This window comes from Mercurialis annua, linkage group LG3, assembly GCF_937616625.2.
Source record: "Mercurialis annua linkage group LG3, ddMerAnnu1.2, whole genome shotgun sequence".
NCBI lineage: Eukaryota > Viridiplantae > Streptophyta > Magnoliopsida > Malpighiales > Euphorbiaceae > Mercurialis > Mercurialis annua.
In genome coordinates this window covers 60245534-60261577 of record NC_065572.1, presented here as the reverse complement: position 1 = coordinate 60261577, position 16044 = coordinate 60245534, and the positions used below count along the sequence as shown (strand labels likewise).

The 16044-nt window shown below is 33.5% G+C and overlaps 1 protein-coding gene across 2 annotated transcripts in view; it reads left to right on the top strand.

Annotated features, from left to right (window-relative positions):
• LOC126671970 (amino-acid permease BAT1) overlaps nucleotides 1–15336 on the top strand; it is a 32139-nt gene extending 16803 nt beyond the window's left edge. The window contains exons 1-8 of one of the 2 annotated variants that reach the window (XM_050365820.2): nucleotides 11233–12160; nucleotides 12255–12515; nucleotides 13289–13307; nucleotides 13431–13650; nucleotides 13738–13919; nucleotides 14093–14382; nucleotides 14488–14617; nucleotides 14835–15336. In XM_050365820.2, coding sequence (XP_050221777.1) covers nucleotides 12054–12160; nucleotides 12255–12515; nucleotides 13289–13307; nucleotides 13431–13650; nucleotides 13738–13919; nucleotides 14093–14382; nucleotides 14488–14617; nucleotides 14835–15182 — 1557 coding nt within the window. In that variant the 5' untranslated portion in view covers nucleotides 11233–12053 and the 3' untranslated portion in view covers nucleotides 15183–15336. Of the gene's footprint in view, nucleotides 1–11232; nucleotides 12161–12254; nucleotides 12516–13288; nucleotides 13308–13430; nucleotides 13651–13737; nucleotides 13920–14092; nucleotides 14383–14487; nucleotides 14618–14834 lie in introns of those variants that run through there. The other variant, XM_050365819.2, reaches the window with a different exon arrangement.
• The last annotated feature ends 708 nt before the right edge of the window (nucleotides 15337–16044 follow it).

Here is a 16044-nt window from a genome sequence, read left to right as displayed (position 1 = left end):
TTTTTTTTTTTTTTTTTCTGGTAAAGAACTTACCATTTCCTTACATCGTGTACTTCATCATCACGATGGCGTGTGAACTTGTCACTTCAATTATCGCACATCCTTCGCGTCCTTTTGTAGCTGTTTCTTATACGTCTTTTCACCATAATCGGATCCTTTTTTAATGTACTTTGAATCTCCATTTTCTCGTTGTCCAATTCTTCGCATCTTCTCATTTCTTAGCGTTGATATTCTTCAACATTTATTTGTCGTTTTCTTCGCAATTCCTTGCGAGTCGTATTTGTAGCGTATCATATTTGATACTATCTTAAAACGTCCTTTAAATACCTTTTATTATTAATCAAAATCTTAATTTGATTAATTTAGAATAATTTAATTGAATAACTTAATATTTTAAGTTATTTTAAACTTATCCAAAATTGCTCTTCTGGTCAACTTTGACCTTTAAATCACTTATATTGAGTAGCTCGTTTGTCAAACAAAATTAATAAACTTATAATACGCAACGCTATCTCCAACTTTTGTTTGAACATCAAGTCAAAAATAATTCTCGATGATGTCGAACACTTGCGCTGAAATCGCCTCCTTAAGGTAGTTTTGAGACTACACTTGCAGGTCTTATAGGCCGTTGCTCAAGTCGATGAACCAAGCGTTTAAAAACGTTTATTTCTGAATTAAATTCAGTTTTCTTATATTTTGCTATCCCGTCTATAACTTTCATTAAGATCAAATTTCATTTCGACATTTCCTTAATGTCCGAAATCATCGTCAAAGTTGGCTACTAGCCATACTTTTACCTTTAGGTTAACTCGTGTTTTCGGTTCGTCTTTGAGCTTGAAAAACAACTAATCCAATTAATAATTCCATGATTAAACTATCCAAATTAAATCTATGCAATATCCTTTACTTATATCCATTGATTCCGATTAACTATCATCGGGTTTCGGGGTCCGAACTTCGCCCGAAACATAGCCTCGTGGGCTAATTTGGAACTCCGTTCTATCGCTGCCAATTCCAATTTACCTTGCCTTGGAAATTCCTTTTAACATCTCTAGTTAAGGTGCATTTATACTTTTCATATTAAGTATATGGTTAATCCTTCATCTTATTTTGCACCTTATTCCTTGATATTCGGGTTACCATGTTTGTCTGAATCAAATAATGCGTAACTTATTATCTTACACTTGACTAACGTCGTTCCTTTACTTTTCCTTCTTAATCTTGATTTGTTATGACCACCATGCACTTCTTATTCCAAATTAATGTTTTCCTTGTCCTTTAATTGTTCGCGTTCTCAGTTATTCACGATGAATTATTATTCCATAATAATTCTATCGGTTTCCTTTCGATCGTTAGGTTGTACTATTCTTAATAGTTTTTATCTTTGTTTTTTGCATCACATAGACTTCCGAGTTTATCGGAGTCTGATGTCATTTTTCCTTGACGTTCCTCGTATCTTTCGCGTATCCGATTGTGTATATATTTATATTTTTCGTTTTACACTTTCGCTGTGATATTCTGACTTAACCATTTATTAATTGTTGACTTCACAGTTAAACTTGTACGATCTTATATCTGATATCCTTATTAAGACCTGATGGTATATAGGAAATCTTTCCTTTTATATCAATATCTACTTCATGGTCCTCTAGTGTTGAATCTCATGAAGTTGAATGCTCTCAATACATCCTTTAACATGTGTCGCGTTCATCTTTTATGGTGCAATTCTTATCTCTCGATCTTTTCACTTCAATCGCCCACATCTGACTGGTAATACCTTTACCATTGTTCGATGTAATCCTTTCCTTTCCTTATTATGTTTCTTGTTTATTTCATCGTTCCTATTCCAATGCTTCTCGATCACTTTATCCATCTCATTCCAATGTACATGTTGTACATGATACTTCTTGGTTCTTACGAACATATGACTATTGATCCCTTTATCATCGTCCGTTGAAGTATTATCTTTGTCTTATTGTATTTCCTATCATCTTGTACTTCTGGTTTTGATATCTCCAATATCGTCTATCTATTGGAGGTAAAACTACTCCATGTTCGCATCTGTCGACGTATTACATCTATGATCGCGCGTATATCTTTATCTTAGACTCTTACTGATGTCTGATCTATCAGTAAGGTCGATCTTAGGCTTATGTCAAACTCTTACGTTTGGTTCTTGTTGCCTACGGCTACTCCGAATCCATATCCTCTTAACTTACTTCTTTACTCTTCATATTAGGTATCTTTCTGTCAGACTACCTCACTATGATCTGCTCATTTTCCATTTGTTCTTATCGAGTACTAGTCGTTATACACGTATTGTTCGATTCTTCTCATCCTTACATGGTTTTTTTTTCCATGGCCCGTACGTTTTTCGGGTTTTTTATATTTTCTTTTCTTTTCACTGTACACTTTCTATGTTTACCCCCATCTTATTCCTGGGTAAGTACCAATCATAGATACCTTATCGATATCATACACGTTTCACATCGATAAATCTCAATAATTTTTTTTTTTATTATTAGGGCTTCATTCTTATATTAGGGTGTATTTTATCACATGCGTTCATTCTTGTTTATCAAGAATCTTTTATTATTGTTGTCGCAGGGTTTTACATCTGAGTTTCTTACAAAACAAATACATTTCAATTATTGCTGGTGCACCAGTCTTTCAAACTCTTCTTTCGACTCAAATTCTTTTACTTTAAATCGTTTGAAAACATTGGTACAATTGTAGCTCAGAGTGATGACACCTCTCATCACCAAAGAGTTGCTGGATAAAATCACGTTTTTTTTTTATGTTTACACAAATATGATGCATGATCTATATTTTTGAAAATCATTTTTGTATGCATTGCTAACGTGATCATAATGTTTCATATGCAAGGTCTGAGCACAATTGCACCATTTAAAATCACAAGACTTTCTTTCCTTGAAAACAGTCGTAAGTCCCTTCAGATTACACACCTTGCGACATTAATGGCTTTTCATTATAATTTATTGGGGTTTATTATGATTTCGATATTGGAATTCTCGTTATCCTTTAACACTCATCTAAGTGTTTTATAGTCAATGCCATCCTCTTCTAGCATTGCTAAACAAATGTTTCGTTTCCCCGTCTTCGATACTCACCCATCTTTATACTTTACCACATCGATCATATTCTTATCTCACGTAGCCCTTAGGCTCACGTGTCAATCTTTCATAGCATACTTTCTTTGATATCTTTTACCATTTCCATGGTAATCAAAACGTAATATAAGGAATTACGTTTCACGACATATATATGTTATGTGTTTTATGTATATTTTTACTTTCTTAGTTTCAATTATCATATAAGCTACTATGTTTAGGATAAAGCCTATATGCGCGGGTTCCTCAATCTATCTCTATAGGCATTATCCTAACAATACATAATTTTATCAATGCATGCCATATCAATCAATCACAAAATAAACAAAACAATACAAACATTTCAATCACATAAACATGTTTGGTACATAAGCATAGAAATCATTTCGTATTTGGGGGTGTCTGACTGGACTCACCCCTTTCTCGGGTCACAATGCCATATCCGTGTCCTCTAGCGCATCTAGCATTGCCTCTACCTTTGTGCAAAATTGCAGGGTTATGCCAAATACTAGGAACAGTATTCCTATGAAAAGAAATGTTGGTCTCTCACGTCAAAAGAAGAAAGGTGAAATGGAATCGTCATTCCACTCATGGTCGCTGACTATCCGACGAGCTCTAGCAGACAGTGATCCAAAATACTCAGGTACATCGTCGTATAGTCTTAGCAAAGTCGGGTCCTAAACCCCTGATGTACCCACGGTTAATCTCTCATAGTGCTTCCTCTTCGGATGGGTCTTTCACACTGTCCTTACTAACTTCCATTTTCGGGAAAATGGTTCTAGCTTGAGTTACAAAGGATCCTTTAATGTCTAATATACTTTCATTCTCAGTATCTACATGAAATCCATTTTACAAATAGGAGGCGCTTCCTCCTCTTCTGATACAACATGTAGCTGAGCTCCATTTTCCTCAGATATGCTGAACAAGAACAATACTTAATCATGTGATACTGTCCAAACCACTTTTCCACAATATCCAATAATTTAATATATGATATGCACCATCTAACTTAAAGCTTGACTAACTATCTAAGCATATCACATTCACTTAACCACTTAAGCAATCTCACGCACACGCGTTGCTCTCGACAATAGACGACCTATAACATCAAGCAAATTCAATCAGACACATATAATCAATAAGGCTCGACTCTATACGCTGCAGTAGTTCCTAGGTACTTAGGGTCCAACAGACACTTTTCACAGACTGGCAGTGGTAACTGGACCAACTGCTCTGATACCACCTTTGTCACGACCCAAAATCTCGGGCCGCGACCGGCGCTAGGGAATGGGAATTGTAGTTCCAAAACCCGTAGCAAGCCTGAAAATCGCTAAAACTTTTTCGCAAATAACAATCATACAAAGACTTTACAAACGGAAGCATTTATATACACTAGTAAAACAATACATCTTGCTCGGGCCTATCGTTTCCGTACCTTGTACGTACTAACCCGACATATAATACTAGTGTTACATACACCTCACGGGAATTTACCTCCGTGGAATAAATATGACAATCGTAGTCAAAACAAACATAAACACACTGACAACAAATGTAAACAATGAAAAACGTATTAATGTACTAGGCTACGACACTGGTCAGACATTACACTACTGCAGCAATTATGGAAGTCGGGACTGTACATAGCCAAAGGGACTTCCGGTCAAAGACGGACTTCTAGCCAAGTTCAGAATAGGTACCTGAAAAACACACTATTTGGGGGTCAGCTATTAAGCTGAGTGAGTTATACTTTACTTACCATATTATCAAAATAAGCATCGCATTTAAAACATTTTTTTAAGATATATATATATATATATATATATATATATATATATATATATATATATATATATATATATATATATATATATGTACAATCACATTTTCAAACAATTCCAACATATACAATTACAGCGATTGCAAACAATTCACTTAAGACAAGTATTTGATCCGATCGAAACCTTAATCTTAAACTCCTTAACCTCTCCTAAACCATATCACATTCAAATCATATCGTCCGAGTGGCCGGGTCCCGAGATAGTTCGACCGAGTTACCCGCTACCACGTGGCATAGTCCCGAGATAATTCAACCGAGTTACATCATGCCACTACTTAATCCCAAGTTGTGGGTCCCGAGATAGTTCAACCGAGTTACCCACCAGATACGGGTCCCGAGATAGTTCGACCGAGTTACCTCGTATCTGCCACAATTATAATCCTCCTTTCCGATACCCAAACATATTCCATTTCATAATTATAAATATGATCAATATTTAATGAACTCATATCAAACGTATCTATGTACGGATATCTAGACTTTCATAAACACCGGTGATCACACGGCCTATTGACGCCCAATAGGTAGCTCGTTTCTTCGGATCATATACAAACTCACATTGGCAAATAATCGACAAGTCATAAGCAAAGTAATACAATTCATATATCAAACAAGTCAAACCAATACAATGTAGTTCACTCCATAAACAAACAATTCAAATATAAATCAATCCAATAAGAACAACCCAATAAAATCAAGCTATATAATTTATGCGATGCATTTAATAATAATAATAATATATATAGTATATATAAAATAGTTTTTAATACGATAATAAGAGTGAGTAAAATATACTCACCGCTTGCTATCCATAATCTTCGATAATACCTAGCGATCTCGCGTTCCGTAAGTTTCGGGTTCCATTGGTAGTCGTCTCGTCAAGTCTACACAATTTCGATAATAACTCGAATTAATTACAATCTAACTATAATTAATTAATCCAAAACTAGGTTTCTAGCCAACTTCGGCTATGGAAACCGTTTACTTAAAACAGTCCGACCACTAAATAAAATTGACATTCTTAATGTTCAGAACGTCGCCTACAACTTTCATTTAGGTCTCGGACTAAGATAAGTACCCGAAGGTGTCAGAATTTGGCTCTAAAGTTAATAACGTAGGGCTGTTCTAAATTTCAGAACTGCTATGTGCGACATAATGTTCTAATTTATTTGAGACACTTAGAGACCGAACTAGCAGAAACTTATACTTAGACATTTATAGACGACATCCTTAAGTTTCCGTACCACCAAACGGAACTTAATTTGGAGCTATATAGCTTGAGATATTGTCCTTGCAATATGGCTGTTCTGCAGCACATATTCTGCAATATCGTCAAATTATTTCGCGCATACTTGACTCCTAACTTATGACTCGTCGAGACTAAAACTTTAACCGATATCATACTTCTATACCCATGCAATTCAGCCACCATAATCAATCCTAATCATACACAATCCATGACTTAGAAAATATCAAAAACATCTAGTCATGAATTCATCAAAATGACCAAACTATTTAACCATTTTTCATCCAAATTTTATCAATTAATCTTAACTTATATTCAGCTCTATTTTATCTCAAATTAAACCTTATCTTCATCACTTGATCCTCATATTATCACCTAGCAACCATGGCCGAACACCCTTCACCATTTCATATCAAAATTTCATTCAATACTTGCCAATAACAACACAAAACATCAACTATCAAAATCATGCTATTGCCAAACCCTAAGTCCATTTTCCTATTCAATTTCATCAATCACAACTTAATAAATTTCAGAAAACATACCTCACCTTGATTGATGATACTTTGTTGAAGATTTAGCATCAAACTCACCATCCAAATCATCCATATAAGCTTACAATTACACTATAACAATCAAACAATCAAAACCTCAATTAAACCTCAAAATTCGAAATTATACTCATAAACCCTAACTGAGATAATAACTTTCTCACCTTGATTTTATGGGCTAGATCAGTAGATATCGTTCTCCTCTTTCCGGTGCCGCAAAAATCAAGCGAATCGGATGAAAAACGAAGAAACGGCAAGCAAAAGAAGATCATGGAGCTTTTTGAGGATATGAAGATCTTCTAAACCCTTTCTTGCTGGAAATCAGACTTTGAAGGCTTCATATGCCTATGGAGGTGGTATATATAGCTTGGTAAAATATTTTAATTGGTCCTTTAAGTTGCCACCTCCATTAGTTTCAATTTCTAACTTTTATTTCGTCCAATTTAACCCATTAATCGCTTAATCGTTCGATCTCGATAAATTTCATATTATTTATATCCAAATAAATAATACTCTTCCTCTCTCTTATTATTTCATTATCCAATAATAAATTTCACTAATTTTCGGCAAAAACGCTTAATTTTCCAATTTGAGCGAAAATGACTATTTCCATCACTTTTTTCGTCTTTATTTTCATTTGATAAATATCGATATCCAAATAATCGATATTATTATCTTAAATACCAATTCCCGTCAATAATTTATTTAAATTATATTTTTTTTTTGCCAATAAAATTCTATTTTCCAATTTCTTAGGGACTTTAACTTATTTTAAATTCCAACTTTTCTTACGATTTTCTTTAGTCCCGTCAAACTATTTTAGGCATTATAATTATTAAAATTTCTTCTTTAAATATTTCCTTATTAAATCCTTCCGATAATTTCTTTTCTAGCCGCTTCATTATTTCAAATCGGACAGGTGGCCTACTTTGGCAACGCCAGACGTACGGGGTATTACAAGAATAATGCGTAGACCCGTAATACTGCTGAATGAAGTCCTCGGTATCCCCGTTAAAGACGACCTTGAAACAAAAAAGCAAATTGGTCATTATAATTACTGATTTTAGAACCATAAAAATGTAAATAGAAGTTGAAACGTACCGGTGTAAGGAGAGTGTCTGCCGAGATCTCACGGGTCTCCTCTAACTGTCTGGCTTTACCTCTATGACGTCATCGTATACGCTGTATGTCCACCGTCGGGGGATCGATCTGAGGTAATGTGTGGCGGACCAGCACGCTCGGGCGGTGGCCCTCTGACGTCCCGCCGGTCCTCTCTAGTGGCTAATTAGGAACTGCGAGCGTAAGTTCCAAAACTCGAACCCACCTCGGACTACAAGCAGACCCTCTTCATGGTATCGCGCTGTAAGAAGTCAAATTATATTGTCATATATTATATAATAAAGAATGAAAATAAATATTAGCAGGGTTATGTATATGAGAACCGGTCTCTGCCCCTTAATGGGTAATCCATCTCCTGCTGACGCGCCTGTACCATTCCATGTACTCTGAATGGAAGTGGGGCGGATGCTCGAGTACCTGGCCGTGGACTAAAAATCTCTCTCTGGAATCCCAGATCTCGATATACTCTCTAAAAGTGGTCTAGAAGTCTGCGCTCCCCAGAAACTGGACGCCATGCTGGATGTGGAGCTGCAAGGGGGGAAGCGGAATACGCTGAATCAATCCAAACTGCTGAAACACCCTGTCCGGCTGGTGACACTCGATAATGTGACAGTAGATAAGTGAGATGCACGCGCGAAAGAATTGTGCCTCCTCCAAATAATGCGGCTATAGGTGTCTGATAAGATCCTCGGAGTATGGCTGCCAATCGACATGCCCACGTAAAATAAAGAAGTTAGTTATAATTTATTTGTATTGTTGATTATAAAATGAAATGTTTACATAAAACTCTTATCCGAATAGCGCAGCCCATCAAGTGCCACTCTGATGGCCACCAAATTGTTTCTAGGGACACTATGAAAAACGAGGTGGCCAGTCCATCTGCGCAAGTGAAATATTTTTAACATGATAGTATTTACAACATAAACTTTAATATAAGAATCAAAAAAATTATTATTATGTCTTAATTTATGAATATTTATACTAAGTTAATCCTATTTTTAAACTTGTTGATATTTACGTATAGTTATAATTTTATCCAAAATTATTAAATTTTAAAATAATAGCTTAATTTCAACATTTCTTTGTAAATTTAACCAATTTTTTTCTAACCAATCTAATTGTTTCAATTTTTACTTGCGTTTATAAATTAATTCCGTAATTAGCAAACTTATTTTTTTAGAACTTTAAAATTTAACTTCAAAATATTAAAAAATAAAATTAAAATTTAATTATAAAATTTCTAACTTTTCTGATGATTCTAAAAAAACGAATTTGAAATTAAACTTAACTAGATAAAGTCAAATGAAAATAATAGGTATCATATTGAGGTGAAAAATCGAAAACATTAAATTAATTCAAAAGTGGTTAAAATTATAATAAAATATTAAAATTGGTCTATTATTATAATTAAAATTTTTGAATAAAATTATGACAATTCATAAAAATTTGGATTTAATTTATCAGTAGAACTTGTGACTATTATTTTTATCCGTGTTATTGTATTATTTTAATAAATTAATAAAAGTGAAATTTAGAAAAATAATAATAATTTTTTAATATTTTAAGGTGAAATATTATGGACCAACAAAACTTATTGAAAGCGGTAAATATTATTTCTTCCATTCCGTTGATGGAACATTTCATTTTTAAATATCTCATATAAGGTTATATTGTGTTTTTTGTGCCAATTTATATGAATTTTTATGCTTTTAGCCAATTTTTTTATAATTAATAATTATTATTTTATAAATAAATTATAAGATAATTATTAATAAAAATAAAATAAAATTATAACATTTAATATTTTTTTAATTTTTATGTATTTATCATTTGTCTTTTGTTAAATCGAACAGAGGGAGTACAAACTAAAGGAAGTGATATTTATAAGTAAAAGCTACTTGCATATACACCTTTTACATAAGATTTATCATTAAAAAGAATAAAGAGTATTTAGTTACCTAGTGATGACAAAAAGTAATAATAGGAACGGAGACCACATAATATCAGTGTTTTCACAATAGAACCGGACCGGCTGGTCGAATCTGAATCCAGCCAGTAATCTAGTTTTAAAACAGTAAAAAATTGAAATTTCGGTGGAACTGAATTGGACCGGTCAGAAACAATTTAAAGCGACAGTTAAACCAGTGAAATCGGTCAAATCAGACAACAAATAACTGTCGCTAATTTTAAATATTTTTATTTTCTAAAACTTTTTATTGAACTGGTTCAACCGATATTGAACCGATTCTACTAGGAACTATTAATTTTACTGGTGCGGTTTTTAAAACATTGCATAAGATAAATCTCTCAAATGATGGGTCATTATATAGTACTTCATCCGGTCCATAATATTTGTCGCATTTGGCTTTGGCACAAGAACTAAGAAAACAATTAATATGTCTTAATTTGTAAACACTTTTACTAAGTTAACCCTACATTAAAATTTGTTTACATTTATGATTACCATTTTCATTTGTTTATTGTAAGCTTTCAATGAATTAATGGGGGGCAAATATAGAAAAATAGCAATTTTGATATTATAACATGACAAATATTATGGACCAAAAAAATTTCTCAAATGCGACAAATATTATGGACCGGAAGGAGTATAATTAGTTATCGGGTCCCCATACTTTAATAATTTAATCAATTTGAATGTTAGGAATATTTTTAATAGGACCACACTTACTACCTTATATTTTTTAATGTATTTAATATTTTGTTATTCTCAATGTTTGATTATTAAGAATCTCCCTAGGCCAGCTAATCACTTGCAAAACAGACACCATTATTTTTAGAAAAAAAATTGAAGAGATGTTATGGCGTCAGTTTATTGTTATTATAAGCATATGATAAAAAAAAAGTTAATTGCAAATTCATACACAAATTTTACCCTAATTTACAATTACAACATAAACTTTGAAATTTGACAATTTTAGTAACCAACTTTATACTTTTGGCAAATCGATACACCAAACACGAAAAACACTAACGTGGATATTGTAATATACCGCCATGTGTCGTTGTGTGATTGGTCGGTGTATCAATTTGCCAAAAAATGAAAGTTGGTTACTGATATTGCCAAATTTCAAAATTTATGTTGTAATTGCAAATTAGAGTAATGTTCGTGTATATATTTGCAATTAACCCTAAAAAAAACTGCCTCCAAAGTTTTTTTTAAGTAATTCTGGATGTATAATCTTTATTTGTAACTATTTAGCATAATATTATACTTTCAAATTTTAAAATTTCACAATAATATTGAAATTTAATTCAAGATTTATTATTAGTAGAATATCATATTTTTGTTTATTTAAATAACTAAATTAATATGTGATTATTAAAAGTAAAACAACAGATAAAATATTTTAGTTTCATTCCATTTTAAAGATCCAATCCAAAGAATGTCTCCAAAGCAAATAAAGTGTGACACAAAAATAAACTAATAATAACAAACAGGGCTAATCCCATTCCGAAATTCCTATATTGTAATATTTTTATTTCAAAAGTCCCTGTTTTAAAAAAATTACCTTTCCGGTCTCTGCTTGTCATTTTTGCAACTTTGATGTCCTTTTTTCCGGTTTCTCTATTCATAATTTTGTTTTTCTAATCATCGTAAAGAGCACGAAAATTGCAAAAATTGCAAGTAGAAGAACCGGAAAGGTAAGTTTTTTGAAAAAAAAAGGTTTCGCGAATAAAAATGATAAAATAGAGGGACCCAGGATGAATTTTACCTAACAGAAAGTTAAAATTGATTAGGATAAATGATTTGCTAATTCAGTTATGTACTCTATATCACAAACTCTTGTAGATCAATTCTAACAATCTGATAAGATAAACCAGAGATAGACCTGCATACAAACTCTTAAACAACTGAGTTTAACCAAAAAAAGTGCACGTAATAGTTTTTAATGACCATTTGTCGAGCTCTATAACTTTAAAAAACAGCCTCACTATTTGACCATTTGTTGCACACACACTGACTCATTTCTGCAAACAATATCTCATCCTGATTCTGCCCATCAATTCCATTTCAATATAAAATAAATCAATCAGCAGAATAAAATAACAGATTCCAAGAAAACAGGGGATCAAGAAACAGAAAAAACAGTGCTAAAAATATTGTTTTTGTTCTTGTTCTTGATCTTTATTTTTGGTTTCAAGAAATGGTTCTTCCATCTCATATAAATGGAGATTCCAAGGCCGTTCTTGATTCGGGAGCTGCACGACTCAAGGAGCTTGGCTACAAACAAGAACTCAAGCGTGACCTTTCGTAAATACTTCAGCTACACTTTTTCTTGTTTTTTGATTTTCTTGATTTTCTTGATTCTTTGATGATGAAATTGGGTTGGAAAACTAATTTGCAGGGTGTTTTCGAACTTTGCGTTTTCGTTTTCGATCATTTCGGTGTTGACTGGGATAACCACCTTGTATAGCACTGGGTTGAATTTTGGTGGCCCGGTTTCATTGCAGTATGGGTGGTTTATTTCTGGTTTGTTTACTATGGTTGTTGGGTTGTCAATGGCTGAAATTTGCTCTTCTTTCCCAACTTCTGGTGGTTTATACTACTGGAGTGCTAAGCTTGCTGGCCCCAGATGGGCCCCTTTTGCTTCTTGGATTACTGGCTGGTATTTTTTTTTATTAATGTTTAGAATCACAATTTGACAGATTTTTTATACTGGAATTTGAAGTTTTTTACTTTTAGGTAGCAGGCCATAATTTGTTTCTTACATTCCCCCCCTCAATTGGCATGTAGTTAGAATTTATGGCATTTACACCTAATATATAGTACTATTTTAAGCTGCTATCTTTACATTTTGAGAAGATTTAGATCTTTTCCTTGGTTTCAACCTGTGAGATTATGCTTCAACATGGTTAGTGATTTTGTCTTAGACTAGTGATTTGTGCCTATTGAATGTAGTAATTTTGTTCAAGTTGTAAGGAGACATGGTAGGAATTTGTGCATTGAATGCTTGTCAACACATGTTCTCTATAAAATAATTGCCATGAAAACCTTCTCCGACACCGGACGAAAAGCGTGTAGTTTTCTTTTCTGTATAGAATTTGAATACTATAGGACTTTAGTATCTATGTCTATGCTAATTACAGCTCTTTTGGAATCGGATTATCAACCAAACATATGATAAAATTGAAGGTGCAAACTTGCAATCCTACTCCTCATTCTAGAAGTTGCAATAAACTTGGTTTTTTTAATTTCTTGTTGAGTAGAGTTATTGGTAATAACAATGAGTATATTGCTGATATGGTCTCCGAATTTTTTCTATTTAAACGTTTTGGATATAGCTTATGCATCTGGTCAGTTTTGTAAGTGGAGACATTCTCACATATGACCTGCCAGAGACAATTTTTGATGCCGAGTTACATGGTTGTTGTCTTGCAGGTTCAACATTGTTGGTCAGGTATACAGAGTCGATGCTTCGGTTTGATAGCCTTCGATGTGTTTCAGCTACCACAATTATAGAGAATGCAGTTATGAAAATGAACTATTATGTTAACTAGTTCATATACATTTCTATTTGCAGTTTGCTGTCACAACAAGTATCGATTTCTCCCTTGCACAGTTAATTCAGGTGATCATTCTACTTAGCACAGGTGGAAAAAACGGAGGCGGATATGAGGCATCAAAGTATGTAGTTATTGCTATACATGGAGGACTTCTACTAGTACATGCCTTACTAAATAGCCTTCCTATCTCAGTGTTATCTTTTGTTGGACAACTGGCTGCTGCTTGGAATCTTGTTGGTATGAAGAATTTCTGATTCTATTTACTTGTTATTCGTTTCTTCGAGAAAACATGGTTTTTTTACTCTCTCTATTCGGATTTTTCAGGTGTTATAGTTCTTACAATTCTCATTCCTTGTGTTGCAACTGAAAGGGCTAGTGCCAAGTTTGTTTTCACACATTTTAATACGGATAATGGCGACGGAATCAGTAGCAAAGCGTATATTTTTGTCCTCGGCCTTCTGATGAGCCAGTATACCCTTACTGGGTATGATGCATCTGCTCATATGGTACTATAGTATTTAACTTTTATGACTCATCATTTACTTTAGTCTTTAAAAGCTGCAACAAAAAAGTGGAATGTTAAATTAGGCTTCAATTTTTGAATAACAGTCTACATCTTGTAGACTATATCCGATGTCTTTGTTTCGATGCATAATGATTTAAAACCGTGTAATTTCAGACCGAAGAGACAAAGGATGCTGATAAGAATGGTCCTAGAGGAATAATCAGTGCCATTGGGATCTCTGTTATATTTGGATGGCTTTACATTGTTGGTATCACCTTTGCTGTTACCAACATCCCTAACCTTTTGAGTGAAAATAATGATGCTGGTGGTTATGCCATTGCTGAAATATTTTACCAAGCCTTCAAGAGTAGATACGGAAGTGGCGCTGGCGGAATTGTTTGCTTAGGAGTGGTTGGTGTTGCCATATTCTTCTGTGGTATGAGCTCTGTAACTAGCAATTCTAGGTACAACTATGCATGCTTTCTTGTTTTATATCTCATATTCAGCAACTGATAAACTTAAGCGTTGAGATTCTTTACATATTCGCTGACTCGGAACTGCATTCTCAGGATGGCATACGCGTTCTCCAGAGACGGAGCCATGCCATTCTCTTCGCTTTGGCACAAAGTGAACAACCAGGATGTTCCTATATATGCTGTTTGGCTCGGTGCATTTGTATCCTTTTGCATGGCACTAACGGTATATTTACATTTTCTTCACTTGCATTCAATTGTTACTTGCTATGTTGCACGGAAACAAAAAAGCTGATACGAAAAAAGGCCAAATGATATTCAGAAGTGTTGAAGTATCATAAGCATTTTTGAAAACAGAATGCTAATATGCAGGACTCGGCAAGTTTCCGCGCAACATAAATCACTTATTCCAACATTACTTATTGTGTTTTAATCTTCTGCAGTATCTCGGAAGCGAGGTGGCATTCCAGGCCATGGTATCCATAGCTACCATAGGACTGTATATCGCTTACGCCTTGCCAATCTTCTTCAGAGTGACCTTGGCACGCAAATCATTCACCCCAGGACCATTCCATTTGGGTCGCTACGGCGTCATTGTTGGCTGGATTGCAGTTCTATGGGTGGTAACCATCTCAATCCTCTTCTCATTGCCTGTAGCATACCCCATTACCAACGAAACACTCAACTACACTCCGGTGGCAGTCGGAGGCTTGCTCATCCTTACGGTTTCTACGTGGATCCTGAGCGCTCGGAAGTGGTTCAAAGGTCCTATAACCAATGTAGACAGCTGAAGTAGATAAAGCTATTTTCATTCTTAGGAACCACATTATACATTTCATGTAGTGTAGTAGTAGTTTGTTCTAGTTTATAGTGATATTTTCAGCTGTAGCTATTTGCTATTGGAAAAATTAATTTATCATTGAATCAAAAGAGCTTAAATTTTTAGTGCTTTTTTTTCTTCTAAGATTGAAAATGATTTTTTTTCTTATTTCTCAATCAGCTATACTTCAATTTTAGTCCACTAATTCTATTCTCCCCTCCCCTCTCCTCTACCATATAGAAATTTATTTTTATTCTAAACTATCAAATAATTAAAATTGCCACTCTTAATTTGAAGAACTCATTTTTTTTATTTGTAAAATAATAATTTATTTATTTGTTTTCATAACTACTGTCCTATTGTATGTTGGATAGTGTGATGTAGTTAATATGGCATAAAGAACAATAATTTTTAAGTAAAAACAAAATTAATTTTATTTGAGGTGCACCTTGTTTTCTTTTCTTTAGTTGGTTCCTCATAAATAAAAATATTTTGTAAAGGTTTAATGATTATAAAGATTTAAATTATAGATAAGTACTTTATAATATATTAAATAAAAAACCTACCAATAATAAAAAAAAATTCAATTTTTTTTACGATAAGAGAGTTTTTTACATTTATCTCTAATTGACAAAGAAAAAATTCAAAATTTTATGTACACATTTAGAAGCTGCTTTGAAAAAGATTATTTACCTCTAATTGATAAAAAAAGAAGCTAAATATGAGATATTGGAGATTCGTGCACAAGTTTAGTGGGCGCGTTTACTCTTTGCTGAATAATGCAATATTTGAAAACCTTAGAAAAAAAAAAAGATTGCAAGTACTTCAATAAC